Source organism: Marmota marmota, unplaced genomic scaffold (genome assembly GCF_001458135.2).
Source record: "Marmota marmota marmota unplaced genomic scaffold, marMar, whole genome shotgun sequence".
Taxonomy (NCBI): Eukaryota; Metazoa; Chordata; class Mammalia; order Rodentia; family Sciuridae; genus Marmota; species Marmota marmota.
In genome coordinates, this window is record NW_026000185.1 from 14,299,953 (window position 1) to 14,316,343 (window position 16,391).

Genomic DNA, 16,391 nt, shown 5'->3' on the forward strand with positions numbered 1-16,391 from the left:
AAAATGAGATGGGATTAGAAAAGGACAGAGACCCTTGGCCTCATGGCCAGCCCATAATACCTCAACTTTGTAGAGGAGGCAATGGGATTTTACTTACCCTGATTTTGCAATATTGGTTGAGTGCACTGGCTCTGAAATCAGACAACCTGGGTTCAAATTCAGTTCTGACATGGAATGCCTGTGTGATCTTGGGTAAGCTACTTAACTCTTCTGAATTTCAATCTTACGTTACAACGGCCATTAGTAAAGAAGTGCTCCAGTGACCTTATGGGAGACTGAATAGTAGAGGAGGGTGGCCATCAGGTCTGGTGTCAGAATGCACAAATGAGGGCTACAGACTATCATGCCAAGGTGCATTTTCTCATCTGTAAAATACTGGTACAGGATTAGTAACTGCACATTCCAAAGATTGTGTGTGACTTGAATGGGAACCACGCATAGTGCTTGGAACCATATCAGGCACCAGGGGCTCAAAAACGTAGCTCTGATGATTGCTTTTACTATTAGCCTGTGCTTGGTTTCAGTTTGAACTTGACTATAGATGTCACATGAATGAATGGGAGAGAATAAATAGGAGTGATTTAACCCTAGGCCAAAGCACACTGGGGATGGTCCTATGGGTGGGGCAACCATGTTTATATAGCAGCCCCTTATTGAGTGTCAATCTCAGCTGCTGCTCATTAGATCCTACTTCATGCTCCAACTCCCAGGATCCGACAAGACCCTCTGACCAACCTGTTGAATCTGATGAGCTCCTGCCTCAGGACAGTGTTCATGGATTCCTCATAGACCACAGGATACAACTTCACCACCTCTTCCAGGTCAAAGTCTTTGGGAAGCTTGGAGAGTATGTCCTGGGCCAGTTCCTCAACCACTTCCTTAAAGTGCAGAGAACAGAGGTGTAGATGAGAAATAAGATCTGCTGACTGTGGCTTTATCAGCTTAAAATTGACGTAATGAGCATTTTTCCTTTTTAAATATATTCTATCCAACCTTCCTGGAAACTCCCCTTTAGAAACCAATTCTGCCTTTGGGGGTAAGGTGGGCACTCATTATCCCATTAGACTTGGGATGATACACACCACCCCTTTGCCTAAAAAGTGAAAATGCTGAACCATGAGCTGTTTGTTCTCATACCTCGAGTAAGGGCCTGAGGACCAGGCAGGGAATTCCTGCTCAGCCAGGTCACCTCCCACAGCAATGAACACTCAAAAAACACCCTCGTCTTCAAGGTCACCCCTGGGTGAGAATTTCCCACAGCACTCTCAGCCAGCTCCTAAGGACCAGCTGGTGCAGATGGGCTGTTTCTCAATCCCAGTGACACTTGGGAAGGCAGAAAGTCATTACTCAGCATTGAGAAACAAAAGCCCAGGGCTTAGCCAAGTAGGGAAGGGGAGAGGCTTGGAAGACCAAAGAGAAGTTAAAGACTGGATGTGGAAGAGCTGCAGTTCTGCCACCCCCTGGGTCTGGGAGGCTGGAATGTGACTTCTTTCCCTCTTCTTACTACAGGGACTCACCACCTCTATGTTGGGCCACATCAACAAGGCTGGTTTGCCCTCATGCCAGTGCCACTTATGGCACCACAAACCCCATCACAAAACCCAATGAGTGAGGTTCCCAGCTGAGAGGGGCTAAACATGTGGCAGTTTGGAAGGCAGAGAAGGGAAGGGCAGAGTGGGAGGGAAAGAGAATGGAGGTGGCTCCAGTTCTGGACCTGGTTCTGTCTCTGATTTTACAAAGGACCTGGAGCCGGACACGTCCTCTCTCAGGGTTCACTTACAGAGTGGGTGAGTACTTCACAAAGTCTGCGCTGGGACCAATAGAAGTACCCAGAATGATTTTAGGTGTGTCCACGACATTAAATAATGTTGAATTACATGATTATAAAAATCACTCCCTTTGCAAATTTTAATCATCTTTCCCTTTTCATTCCTCTCAAGTAGAAAGCCTTGGATTGGTGCTAATTTAGCAATTCAGGAACTCTTGCTCATCTTCCCTGTTTTAACGAGAAGCCAGAAAGGGCTCAGCTCCAGGGCTTTGGGCGTCCATAGCATCTGGGAAGAACTTAACTGTCGAGCTTCCATACCTACCTTCCTCCCTTTCCCCTTCCCCCGCCCCTTCCCTTCTTCTCTTCCTCCTCCTCTTCTCTCCTCTCCCTTCCTTCCATGTGGATCATAACTTTAAAGAAATTATACTAGGTTTCCACTCATGGCTCTGATGTACAGGTTTTCAAATAAATGTTTTTAAGCAAATGAAAATTAGGTTTAAAATATTACATAAACTGTGGATAGGTGATACGTAGATACAGGAAAAAAAATCATGAAGGTTATATAGGAATAGTTGACGTTTTGGAAAACCTGATCCTCTTTCAGCTCTGTATTTAAAGATCCTCCACAGTAAGAGCAGAGCACACCCCCTCCCTCAGGGGTCTGCCAGGTCCCTCTTTTTATGTCTTCTTGGTCAACAGCCTGGGAGACTGAATCACGTCTCCTCCTGAGCAGTTACCTGAGGGGACTTTCCACTCCCTCCTGACTGTCTAGGGAGGGTCAACAGCACCCCTTGAAAGAGTTGATTGGTTTCCTGATTGTCCTTGGTGATGTCCGCGTTATCATGGAGGCCAAATACTTCTGGGTAGGCTGTGATGGGGAGGGTCCTGATATAGCTGATGTAGGACTGGAAAAGAAATCTTGAGTTGACAAAAACGCAGTCTCATGAATGACTCAGGGCTTGGCTGGGCCAACTGGAACAGGAGGCTCACTGTGTCAGGAATTTGCCCCCCAACCCAAGGCTGGGGAAATACATCATAAGCTCTTCTTCATACAGTTTTCTGGTACAAGTATGAAAGCACATGGGCAAAGAAGAGCTTCCCTCCAAACCCCAAATTCCTCTCTGTTCCCCATGTAGTCCTGATTTTAAAGTTATAGAGCACAGGGTTCAGAGCCTAGCTATAGCTCACACTAACTGTGCAACTGTAGTCCATCATCTGAATCCCAAATTTCCTTATTTGTAAATGGGAAGACAAAAGGTTATAAAGAAAGGCAGCTTGGGCATATGACAGGCAACTGATAGAAGTACTCCTCTTCATCCTTCATCCAGATATCTTGTTCTCATCTTACCTATTTCATTCTCCTGTGCCCACCCTTTACCACCTTCTGAACCTTGTTTATAAGCAGCAATTAACAGCAGGTTCACAACCAAAGCTTCATCTTCTCATCCTTCTCTTCCCCTCACCAAAGTATGGCAGACGGATGCCATACTTTGAAGGACCTTGTCTACCAAATACCTAGCATTTGTTAAACAGTGACAACATCTTTCTTGAAAGCATCTGGAATATTGGAAACAGCTTATGGATCCAAGTAAGGAAGCCCAAGGCCACCGCTGTAGCCTAGTCATAATATAGAGACTACTGAGTCCCTTTGGGGAAAGAGGTGGGTCATTCTTACCTGGTAGGGGCCATGGGGAGGGATGTAGTAAGTCTTTCCAGGAGCAAGGAAATAATGGTCCTCCTCAACTTCCTTACAGTAGAACGTGGACAGTAGGGACAGCAGGAGACGCCTGTCTTTGTCATCTGTCACTCTACCTCCATAATTACATTCTCCTGGGAAAACCAACAGGTGAAGAAGTTGAGCCCAGGGAAGATCATCATGAGCTTGGTCAGAGGATGTGACAGAGGATTAAACAGAGGATCTTACTGGCCAAGAAACCCTATTGGAAACACAGTGCAGCTGATGCCATGTTCAGCTCGGGATGAGAAGGCCATTTTGGTACTATGGTTGCTACGAAAACAATATTCTCCATATTAAAAATTTCTTAGAAAATAAAGACAAAAATAAAATACAATCAGCAAAAATTCCACCAAAGATAACTATTAATGAGGCATCTTCCAAACTCCCCCCCCCCCCATATCTGTATACATCTATGTGAAAGGCATTACAAAAATTGGGCTTAGTACAAGGAATTTGGAATGAGACAGTCTACATCTCTAGCACATAACAATAGTTTCCTGTTGACAAAAAGTAGAGATAAAAAGAATTAGGTGATTCTTTGGAGGGGACATCAAATCCAGTTCACCAACCCCAAGATGCATTTTCTAGCTTGCCTAGATACCATAGTACTGCAGTATGTGGTGTTACCTGGTATTTGGTAGTTGGGGTTAACAAACTAGGTTAAAAGGAGAAGACATGTATATATGTATGCATACAAGGACACCCTGGAGGGTGGGCTCATTCTCATTCTCAAATTCAACTGTTTTAGGAAAAGATAGGTTTGCAGACAGGAGAGAGTAGCCACCAACTTTTCTTATGCCTCTGCATTCTTTTGTATCATATACTAGTATGTATTGGGTGCCTAGTAAAAGGTTGCTGATGCCGAGCAGATTACAAATTACATCTGTAATCCCAGTGCTCATGAGGCTGAGGCAGGAGGATCATGAGTTCAAAGCCAGCCTCAGCAGCAGCCAGATGCTAAACAACTCAGTGAGACCCTGTCTCTAAATAAAATATAAAATCAGGCTGGGGATGTAACTCAGTGGTTGAGCACCCCTGAGCTCAATCCCTGGTACTGATGAATGGCTTTAATACAAGCTATCTAGGAGGGTGCCCACCTCAGGACTCCTCTGCAGGAAAAGCTTTCCTTCTTCCCATTCCCCTTTCTTCTTCCGCTTGTCAAGTTCCTGCTCATCCTTTGAAACCCAACTCTTAAAACTTTCAGAAAAATTTCCACGATTACCTGCCTCCAGTCCCCTGAGATTTCATCAAATTGGGATGCCTTTCTGCCTTACAAATGTTTTTCTTACAGAACTTATCACTGTATTATCATTAATTTGTTTATAATTTCTACCTTTGTAGCTTGTAGATTGGCCATAGAGATTTTTCTGGTTCCTGTTTTTTACTATATTGAGAATGATGACCAACATTAGGAAGAGTTCAATGCTGGTCAAATGAATGAATGAGGGAGGGGTTGAATAAGTCAATGGAGACAGGAGCAAAGGGCAAGAGGGTAAATATGGTTCTGGAGGTTTACAGCAGCAGAGCCCCTCCCACAAATACCTGTCAGGTAGGTCAGAGCTTCAAATGGCACCTCCTTGTAGTCATTGAGAAACATCTGGATCTGCCGCATACTGATCCTGAGGTCAGATTCGTTGAATTCATAAGGAATATTCCAACCTGCAAGAGGAAGAGAAGAATTAGAGTCTTCAGTGCTGAGAGCTCTTAATTTCCACTCAGAGACTGAGCCAGTGGAGTTAAGCATCATTATGGATCAAGAGCCTTTTCGGCCCTATGAATATCCAGCCCTGGGCCAACTATTAGCCTTGACATTTATTGCCAACGTGGGAGCCATTCTGCCAGAGAAAACATCCATTCTAAAATCAATTTCCTTATGGGTCTCCCTCTTTGTTAAGGAAGATGTTAACATCCTGGGATTTGTGGAATGAGAATTATTCAGCCTGGCTGCGGTAATTCACAGAGCTCCAAAAATAACACCAAAGTGTAGCTGAAAGCAGTAGCGATGACTTCACAACAGAATGAAATTGGCTTTGAGATGTCCCTTCCTTGAGCTTCTGGGAGAACTGGATGGTTAAAGAAACTGCCACTTGCATTTCCAAGGGTCAATGATAACACCCACTGGGACTAGATGATGACATAAATGTATGCACAGGGCCTGGTGTATGCCAGCAGGGTGTGGTGGGCCCTGTGCCTAACCAAGGAGTTTAATTTCCTCCTAAAAATTCACATTCAAATTAAAACATAACAAGATAATAAAATTCATGTTCTGGCAAACAAAGCACATTGGGGCAGTTGGTTCTGAGCCAAACTGTTGCATGGATTTCTAGAGGCCTGGCATGAAAAGAGGTGGTGGGAGAAGGTAATGGCTGACATTAGATGCAGAGGGAGCTTCCTTCACCCTCCACCCTCCCTAGAAGAGTCATGTGCCATGTGGAGCTAACTGGGGCTGGCCAGAGTGCAGGGGTTGAAGAATAGGAAGTGGATGCTCTGAGAAAATCACCATTAGGACAATTTGTCTCCTTATCTAACCCAAAAGGACTGTGGGGAATACCCTGTGGTAGGTCATTTCATGGCTAGTGAATAGAGTCAAAGGCAGGCCATGGATGAGAGAAAGGTAATTCAACTTGAAATTCAACTTGAACACCACGACAAGGGATTTGTATATAGCAGTTTGACAATCTGCTCTAACAAGATTACTTATTACTTGTAAGTTACGCCAAAGGTAGTTTACATTGATAAACACATTTGTTAATAGTTTTCGGGAAGAATCATAGACAAATGTCCCTGGTGAATCCCTGTCTCTCATTGTTATGCACATGTAAAGAGAGCTATCTAAAATGTTATAAGTCATCTGGTGACAACTTCCTGGAGAATGGTCATTGTGCCTAAGATAGACAAACACAGGCCCAAGTGAAGAGCCTTCAGTCCTCCTGTTATCACATTGCTTCAGTAGGTATCGGCTTCTGATTCTGGAGCATGCCTTTTTCCCTCACATTGACATTAACGCGGTTATTGGATTGCCAGGTTTAGCAAAAATATAGGACACTGAGTGAAATTTTAATTTCAGATAAATAACAAATAAGAAAAGAGTATAAATATGTCCAAATTATTGCACAGAAGAGACACGGTTTTTCTGGTCATCTGAGTGCAAAGCTGAACACCACCTGTAAGTACACCTTCATCTGCCTATGACCCTTCCCCCGGGCAACCCAGATGCACTGCCATGGCTCACCTAGGGGTCCAAAGTTCCTCCTCTCTTGAACGATGGCGTGGAAGAAGCAAAGGCCAAATAACAGCTTTTGCCACATGACTGGCTTGGTACAGCTTTGGAAGAAAGTGGGGTCTGAGATGGGGTCATTGAGGTAGGAGCGCAAAAGGTTGGCCCGAAGCCCTTTTGGGGGCTCATTGGTCATTTTGATCCCATTCTGGAGAATGCTAACTGGAAACTTCTCTGATGGATAGCTGGTTAACCAGAGTCTGGAAAAACAATGGATTCAACTACTGAGAGCAGTACAGTAAGTTATACTGAAAAAAAGAGCAAATGATAACAGCTATCATTTATTAGCACCTCTAGATGCCCAGCACATGTGAGAATTTATATGTGTCCTTTGAACCCCTTCAACCCTGACAGCCACCCAATGAGAGATATTTACCATCCCGTTATCAGTGAGGAAACAGAAGCATGGAGCAGTCAGGTGGTCTTTCAAGGACACACTGCTTAGAAGTAGCTGCTGTGCACCTGGGACTCTCTGACCCCGAAGCCTCTGCTCTTAAGCCCCTTAATTGGACTTTTTTTTTTTTTTTTTTGGTACCAGGGATTGAACTCAGGGGCACTTGACCACTGAGCCACATCTCCAGCCCTATTTTGTATTTTATTTAGAGACAGGGTTTCACTGAGTTGCTTATTAGCACCTTGCCTTTGCTGAGGCTGGCTTAGAATTCATGATGCTCCTGCCTCAGCCTCCCAAGCTGCTGGGATTACAGGCGTGTGCCACCATACCCGGCCTTTACTTGGACTCTTTGAGCATCAGTTTTAGATTAAAGTACTATACAAGGCACCCTCAAATCTACTCTATTACCTGTTTTTGCGTGGCTTTTTTTTTTCTTTTCTTTTTTTGTACCAGGGATTGAACTCAGGGGCACTCTGTCACTGAGCCATATCCTCAGTTCTATTTTGTATTTTATTTAGAGACAGGGTCTCACTGAGTTGCTTAGTGCCTTGCTTTTGCTTAGGCTGGCTTTGAATTTGCAATCCTCCTGCCTCAGCCTCCCCAGCTGCTGGGATTACAGGCATGCGCCACTTTGCCCGGCTCTATCACCTGTTTTTGTAAATGAAGTTTCACTGGGACATGGCTAAGCCCCTTCATCTACATCTTGTCTATACCTGCTTTTACCCTACAACTTCAGAGATTTATAGTTGCAACAGAGACAACATGGCCTGCAAAGCCTAAATAATTTACTGTTTCACTCTTTAGAGGAAAAGTGTGCTGACCCAAATCAAATAGGAAATGGTATTTAAAAGGGGCCCTGAAACTATGGGAAAGTTTTTTCTTTAAAATGCAATTTTTAAATTTATGTCCACAAAAAGTGGGAATATATGTAAACATGTTTGGAAGAAAACAGAATTTGTAATTTTTATTCCTGTAGGTTAACATTTGTATACATTGCTCTCCAGGCTTTGATTAATCTGGTTTTCCTATCCAAGCTCAAATCACCCATACACCATGGCATCCTGTTTTTTATTTGTTTGTTTGCTAGACATTACAGAGATTGCCAACAATTGGATTGCAGATGGGTGGTCTTTAGAGATACAGGACATAGGCTGAGCAACCATGTGAATGAAGGGAGCTGGGATGTGGATAGGCTTGGTGGGCAGCTGGCAGTGGTCAAGGCACTGGGCTGGGAGACTAGAGGAGGGGTCCTAAACCATGGTTTAAGTCCCGACTTCAGTTGACAGAGGGGCAATGTCCGGCTCACACCATTTACATTCAACAGTGCTGTAACACAGTTTTGAAGTCGTTTCCCACTTTTCACAAACTAGGGCTTTCTTTTAAAATTTTAGATCTGCAATTTCTTTTTTAAATAATCAGAAAACCTACTACTACCACAAGAAGCCTGTATTCCTGCATGAGAACAATTAGTATTAAGCAGTAATACCTCAACAAGATTAATTTTTTCTTCATCAAATGTCATCAACGGCCCACGAATCCACACACCATCCCAAACCATATAACGTTCATGAAACTAATGGACTTCCCTTCCTTTGAAAGCTTTCATGACTGTAGTAAATCAACGGTGGGTTTAACGTGACTTTGTAAACAAGCACCACTTCCCTATTTTCAGGCAGACATGAGCAAAATGAATGCAACCAGCAAGCCGGGTTGCCTAAAGCAGGGGGTCAGCAAACTTTTCCCTCAGAGGACAGAAGAGTAAATATTTCAGATCTTGTGGGCTCACCCGGTGTCTGTCTCAACTACTCATAGCACAAAAGCAAACACAGACACTATATGACTAACTGGGGGTGTTTTTCAATAAGACTTTATTTATGCCCACTGAAATTTGAACTTCACGTAATTTTCATGTGTCATGAAAGATCATTCTTTAGGCTCCTCCCCCCCCACCTGTTTAAAAATTAGACTGCAGGTCATATCAAAAACAGGCAGCAGGCTGCCTAGCCTAGAATCTGTAAAAGAGACTCCCTGAACATTTTGAGTTGGTTCTACTCTTCATCCCATGAATAGAAAAACTGAAGTTCAGACTTGCTGGGCTTTAAAGTTCACAAAAACCAAATCGCTGTTTCCAACGTTGATTAAAATTCCATGAAGCCCCCAAAATAGAGGATAGAGGAATGGCAAATTGTGCCTAGACCACAGGTAGCATGTTTTTTAGATCAATAATATTCAAAATAAAATCACTCTTGATGGCATTTAATCTAACTTCCTAGACACTTCCCCAAATAACTTCTTATAACAACTTCTTATAACATACACCTCAGAGTCATTGGCTAACCTCTCAGTATTCCCTAATATTCCCTATTTGCTTTTACAAACGCTGTCCCTTAGGACTGGGATCTCCTTCCTGGAAAACTCCTACTCATCTTTCAAAAACCAGGCAATCATCTGTCCTCCAGACCTTCCCCCACTGTCTTGGCCCTCTTCTGTGTTCCGTGGTTCTCGATCGACTATTGTATGGTCTCCACGTTACTCATCCATGAGTTCTTTCCCTAGACTGAGCTTCTGAGGGGCAGGAATGTGTCTTTCCATCTTTGTATCCCGGGCACCAGTATGCTACCAGGAGCTCGAGGCTGGGTCCCAAAGACAGGCAGGAAGGGGAGCGCATCATCTCACCTGAATCTCACGTGCGTGCTCTCAGGAACAATCACCTCCTCACAGATCTTCTCCAGTGCAGGCATCCAGCTTGTGGCCAGGTGGCAGTTCTGTAAGACCACCCAGGTCCCTTCTTTTATGGCGTTGTTTATCATTTTGGCAGCAATAGGACCTTGGCCTTGGCCAAGGGAGATGGTCTGTGTTTTGGGACCTCCCATGCTAAGGTCATCTGCAAACTTCAGCAGGCCTGAGACCAAGAAGAACAGGGGGTTTGAAAGAGGATAGGCCAGTTAAGCCCATGTGCCAGTAAGGAAGGGGACATTTAAAAGTTTGGATTCACAAAGAAACTCATTGACTTTTTTTTTTTTGAGGGTCTCAATATTTTGCCCAGGATGGCCTCCAACCCATGATACTCCTGCCTCAGTTCTCCCACTAGCGAGACTAAGGTGTGTGCCAACACACTTGGCTTTCATTGGTTTCCATTAATTACAAAATAAATATCTCTCTGAAAGAGCTTTAGACAATCTAGTAAGATGGCAGATGAAGGCTTTTGCTCTAAATGTGTACACATTCTTGCTGTAAAAAGTGTACAGACTGAAAAAAAAATCAGGGCTCGAAAGAAAGGGAAATTGTTAGGTGCCAAAAATGAAGAGGAAACTCAAAACTGGAGGTGTGCATATCACCAAACAAATAGGAACTGTGTTTTTATGAATTTTAGTAGGAAATATAAGAAATTACACAGTGAGAGTAAGTCTTTTTCATGACTCTCTTCCCCAGGGGTAGCCAATGTTATTAGATTTGTGAATCCTTCCAGAGATATTTTATGCACATACCATTAAATTATATGGATTACAGAACATTTTGCTTGTTTCACTTAATGATGTATCTTATAGTTCTTTCTCCTATCAGTATATATGTAAAGACCTTATGCTTTTTACTTTTCTGGAATAGCAAGACATCAAATTTAAAAACCATAGAAGAAAGACCTATACACTTGATTAAAGTCTTTATGCTTTATGTCTTGAAAAAGTATTTTTGCCATTGGAAAAATACCATGTTTTATTTAGCCAATCTAGAGGGTGAAGTTTTGACAGGATGGGAAACTTAAGCTTTGAACTCCTAAGAAATGGGAAGCTGGAACTGAGACGTATGTGTGCATCCCTCAAAGGGCTGTACTTCAAGAAGACCAGAAATCTGTCTACTAACTTATGGAATTTTGTCACTGATTTGGAGCTTGGGTGAAAAAATATAAGCAACAATTTTCTGGTGAGAAATAAAAACACTGAGTTCAGACCACATGCAGATGAGGGGTATGAATTCACAAAACCTTCTGGTAGAAAATTCTCTAGCTGAGAAATTTTCCATGAAATTGATCCAGAATGTCAACACCCCTGGGGACCCATGTTTGCATAGAGAAAGTTGTCCTGTTGGGACACTCCTAAAACCCAAAGTATTTGAGACTTCTACAAAATAACACAACTTTAATTATTGTGGACTCACTTAAAAAGACACAAACTACAGGAGGAAGTACATTACTAAGAGGGATAGTCAGCACACAGAACAATCAGATTCCATAGATTCTCTGTGATAAGTAAATGGTGTCCCTCCCAAACTTATAAGCTGAAGTTCTAATCCCCAGTGTCTCAAAATGTGACAGTAATTGGAGACAGGTCTTTCATAGAGGCAGTTAAGTTGAAGGCAAGGAAGCAATCACAACCTACTGGGGGGTACTGGGGTTGTAGCTCAGTGGTGGAGTGCTTGCCTAGCACATATGAGGCACTGGATTTGATTCTCAGCACCACATATAAATAAATAAATAAAATGAAGGTATTGTGTCCATTTACAACTTAAAAAATAACTACAAGGGTTATGTGAAAAGTATGCAGATATGAAGGTGCTTCCACAAGCCAAAGATAGAATAATATGAGAATAAAAAGAAAATGACAGCAGTGGAAACAAACACTAACATATTTGAAACATAGAATATGTTAAAATCCATGCATTCACAATGGTATAGAAAAACCAGAGTGGATCACTGTTCACTTCAGAGATTGCCAGGGCGTCAGTTCAATATTATGAGTGCTGATAAATAAAAAGAACCAAGCATCCTTTCTGCCCATCCTGTTTGGACTATTCAGAGTAAACCCAAGAGTTGACAAGGGAAAAGAGTTTCAGCTAATGAATGTGGAAGGAAGAACAGAATTAAAATATCACCATTTCACAGCTTCTAATGAAATAATGGATCTTGGTAATGATTTTCAAAGGCTGCTGAAACCATTAAAGTCAGTGGTTCCCATCATTGATTGGACACTAGAATTTCCTAAAAAGCTTTGTAAAACACGATGCCAGGGTTCCACCCTCAAGATTTTAATTTAATTGGTCTAGTGTGCATTGAGATCTCTCTGAAAGCTTCACTAGGAGGGACACAGAGCCAAAGAGGTTTCCTCTGAAGTCATCCAAACTGAGTCTGAAAGGGTCAGAGATTGCTCCCTGGCAATAATCCCTTGGTGCTCCCAGGAACCTGGAGCCTGTTCGTTTCAGCTCTCCCCTCTGCCCTCCTCCTGGCAGCAGGGTGCTGCTGGCTTTCTACCTGGTGAGGGTAACAGCCAAACTCCTCAGCTCTCACAGGAGAGGGTCAATCTGTCACTTGTGTTTCTTGTACTCTTTCTTCATTCAGCAACAGAGAAAACTAAAGCACTGAGAACCCAAAACCACTCTATTCCTGTCAATGACTCACATCCTTCTGTATCACGAGATAGTCTGGAAATCTTGGAATCGTGTATTTCTGGAAAGTTACACAAATCGGGTAAGGGGTGGTTACTTCTGGGAGGGTGAGAAGAAGGATGTTCCTACACTCCATGACGGGCTTTCTCAACCTTGGCAAGAGTGATGTTCTAGACGGGGTCATCTTTTATTGTAGGAACTGTCCTGTGCACTGCAGGCTGTCACGCAGCGCCCTCAGTCTCTGTCTTCTAGATGCTAGTAGCATCTCTCCTTCCAGTTGGAACAACACAAAAGTCTGCATGTGTTGTGCAAATGTCCTCCCTGAGGAGGCAAAATCCCCTTGCTAGAGCCATAGTCCTATACTTTTGTGCTGTTTGATTTTTTTAAACTATATGCAGTATTAATTATCCAAAAATATTTTAATTAAATAAGCCAGAGAATATTAAGACAAAGATAAGCAATTAGCAGTCAGCAGACTGAATCTAGCCCTAGGCTTGGCCCTTGCAACATTTTTAGGAAAATCAAATTTGCATGACTTACCAAGATTTTAAAATGGGTCATTTCTACATTTCAGGTCTCTCATGAAAAATCAGATGATCAAGGTGATTCTGGGTTCATCTTCCCAGATGGCACAATTCCCTGGGTGCTGATTAGTGTTACCCTTCTAGGCAGGAAATGAAATATTCACTCATCTCAGTCCCTGAGGTGGTAACAGGCTAAGGTGACTGTTACTGGCTGGGCCTTAATTAAGCCAGGCAAGTTTGTGATCCCTGCTATCAAGGACACACCCCTGTCAAGCGTCTACACATTCTGGGCTTTTGAGATTCCTCATATAATATTGTGTTCTTACCTGCCATGGGGTCTGCACCTGGAGACAACACGAAAATCAATGGTGCACAACAACTGGAATCCTTGTAGGATCCCTGGAGATCAAATGTAGGGGCTTCAATGTACACCTTTCCCATGTGATCAGAAATGAACTCCCGAATGGCCGGGACTATCTTGTCAGGCCGCAAACATCTGAGGATGACCATCCTGTCTAGTCCTTGGAGGGACTTCCAAGGTCCAGGGAATCTCTCTTCATGGGGCCAGGCTGAGTCATAGATCATCTTCCACTCCTTCGTATTTTGTGCCAAATGTACCATCAGGCCTCTCAGTTTGGGTAGCAAGGATGCCCGAACCACTTCTGCCCACGCCTTCTCAGACAACCATTCGGAAGCTGGGTTGGGGTAGGGGTTGTCTAGGGCAACACCACCGGTGAGAAGGAAGTACCACATTTCCTCATTAATTTCTTTCTTCTCTTTCAAGATACCTACAGTCAGCAGGAGGGAGAAGAGCAGCTTGTCCTTCTCAAACAGAGAGCGGCACACGTTGTTATAGATGCTCAGGGTGAAATGTTCAATGATGTAATTGATACGCTGTTGCAGGTCATCGCTCTTAGCACTGTGGGCCAGGGAATGCATGTAGAGGTTGATGAACCACGTCAGCGAGTACTGGTACATGGGCTCGATGTGGGCCAGGTCAGAGATACAGAAGAATATGGTAGCAGAGTGCACAGCCACGGGCTTGTAGCCCATTCGAGTTGCATCGATCTCCATTTCTGTGGAGGAAGCTATTTCCTGCTTCTCAGAGATCTCTTCAGAGAGCAGTTTGGAGGAGGACAGAACTTTGATGGCGGTTTCGTCCTCAAGGATATTGCCCTCAGACAGGGAGAGGACCTCTAAGATCTTATCTTCAATTTCTTTTAACTGCCTCTTGTTCTGGGCACTTTCCACAATTAACATGTTCTTTTTTTCTTCCAGTTCTGGCTTCTCCTTGGCAGCCACAATGCCGAGGAGTTGGTCCTGGAGACCCAAGGGGGTGATCATGAAGTTGAGGAGACAGACTTTCACAGCAACTTCAGGGAGGTAATGTGGGTTCCTCAGACGGGTGGTGATGTATAACTTAAAATCCCTCGAGTATTCGATGATGTTTTCACCCAGCCTCATGTATTCTACCCCCTGCTGCTTAAAGGTCGCCTTGAGCAAGATGGGTTCGATAAAGGCATCCAGCTCTTCTCCCACGTTTTCCAGTAAGACAGGGGTGCCAAACTGCAGAGCATTCTCCAAAGTCCTTACGTAGGTGGCATCTGAGAACTTGATGACAGACAGTTTATTCACTTTCTCCATGTTCTTGATCCACTTATTGGCCTGACCCTGTGGGTCGATCATCAAGGCCCAGCGTCTAGAATTAGACACGATGATGCCATTGTCAATGGAGAAGGAGTCAATGGGAAGCCCAGCAATCTGCCAGGCACGGATTTTGACAGGATCCCCTAATGTGTTGCTGAGACTGAAGTCACTGGAGCGTGGGATAACCCTCTCCTTACAGTCGGCCAACCACTCCTTTTGGCATTGGGCCCGATAATCCACTGTGAAGGCGCCCAGATAAGCCACGGTCCCAGAGGACACTAATACGTCCCCTGTCAGATTATTATAGCGGATCCCCAGCCGCCGGGCAGCTTCTGTCCATCTGTCCTTCTCTCCACCAAGACCACTGATTAACTTCTCTGCCCTGATAAGCTTTTGGGAGCAGATTTCAATGTTTTCCTCTAGCGCATTTTTCTTGGTGTTCATCTCTTTGAATTCGTCGTTCAGGGCCTGGAGACGGTCTTCCACCAGCTTCAGCTCTGCGCGTTTCTGGTTTAGCTTCTGCATCTGTATGTCCAGCTTCCCCTCCGCCTCCTTCAGTCGCTCCCGTTTGGGAGCCACCACCTTGGCCACGCGATCGTACACCTCCATGGCCCTCACCCACTTGCACAGACCCTCACAGGCAGATGACACGTTTTTAATGACAGCTGGCTGGAATTCTGGGTGATCAATAAATCTTTCCCGGATCCGTTTCATGATCAATGGGGGGATATTGTCTTTGTCATAGGTCTTGAGACTCTCCAAGAACTTCAGATCTCCAAGAACCTTTTTTGACACTCCCCAGAAATCTTCTATCATCTTACCTGTTTGGTACAGGAAACAGAGATAGACTGTTGATGGCATTTTGCCGTCTACTCTCTACTGTCTGCAACTCCCTCAAAGTGTAAGCTCCTTCTTTGTTTTCTAGAGATGTGAAGTTTTGCACCAAGCCCTTGGTGCAAAACTTGCCCAGCATGGTTTCATTTGTTTACCTTTGTGGTGCTGGGATCAAACCCAGGGCCTCACACATGCTAGACACACTCTAGCACTGAGCAACACACTCCCTCCAGCTGACCTTCTCCACATCAGCTCTGCTTTGTTCCTTGGACTTGGGCTACAAAGCACCTTCCTTCAATTCCTCTATGATCCCCAGGTGCTTCACTACCATGAGTCCTTTGCCTAGGCTATAAGTGGCTGACCAGACCAAAGTTTTCAATTTAAAAGTTACCTCCATCCAGAGGTTTCCCTTGATTTTTCTTCCAAGGGGGGATCCCACCTTCTACCTCCCCCAGTGCCCCCACCCCACCATTTTCTTTTTTAAATTTGGTATTAGAAATTTAACCCATGGATGCTTTACCATTGCTACATCCCCAGCCCTTTTTATTTTTTATTTTTAGACAGGGTCTTGCTAAGTGGATTAGGGCCTTGCTAGGTTTCTGAGGTTGGCTTTGAACTTGTGATCCTCCTGCCTCAGCCTCCAGAGCCACTGGGATTACAGATGTCCACCCCCACACCTGCTCCAGTGTCTTCTTTCCTCATCCTGCTAGCAGCTCTGTTCTCATGACAGCATTTATTGCATTCAGCCATTTTTTGTTTACTCTCTATTGTCTGCCTCTCCCTCAAAGTGTAAGCTCCTTCTTTCGTTTTCTAGAATTTGGCCTGATAGT

At 44.0% G+C, this 16,391-nt stretch overlaps 1 protein-coding gene across 5 annotated transcripts in view; it reads right to left on the reverse strand.

Annotated features, from left to right (window-relative positions):
• Positions 1–16,391, reverse strand: part of Dnah3 (dynein axonemal heavy chain 3) — a 166,242-nt gene that overhangs the window by 16,349 nt on the left and 133,502 nt on the right. For 4 of the 5 annotated variants that reach the window (XM_048789601.1, XM_048789600.1, XM_048789599.1 and 1 more), the window contains 7 exons: positions 13,407–15,548; positions 9,854–10,079; positions 6,739–6,983; positions 5,049–5,165; positions 3,444–3,598; positions 2,506–2,673; positions 736–878 (listed from right to left, as the gene is read on the reverse strand). In XM_048789601.1, coding sequence (XP_048645558.1) covers positions 736–878; positions 2,506–2,673; positions 3,444–3,598; positions 5,049–5,165; positions 6,739–6,983; positions 9,854–10,079; positions 13,407–15,548 — 3,196 coding nt within the window. Of the gene's footprint in view, positions 1–735; positions 879–2,505; positions 2,674–3,443; positions 3,599–5,048; positions 5,166–6,738; positions 6,984–9,853; positions 10,080–13,406; positions 15,549–16,391 lie in introns of those variants that run through there. The other variant, XR_007342671.1, reaches the window with a different exon arrangement.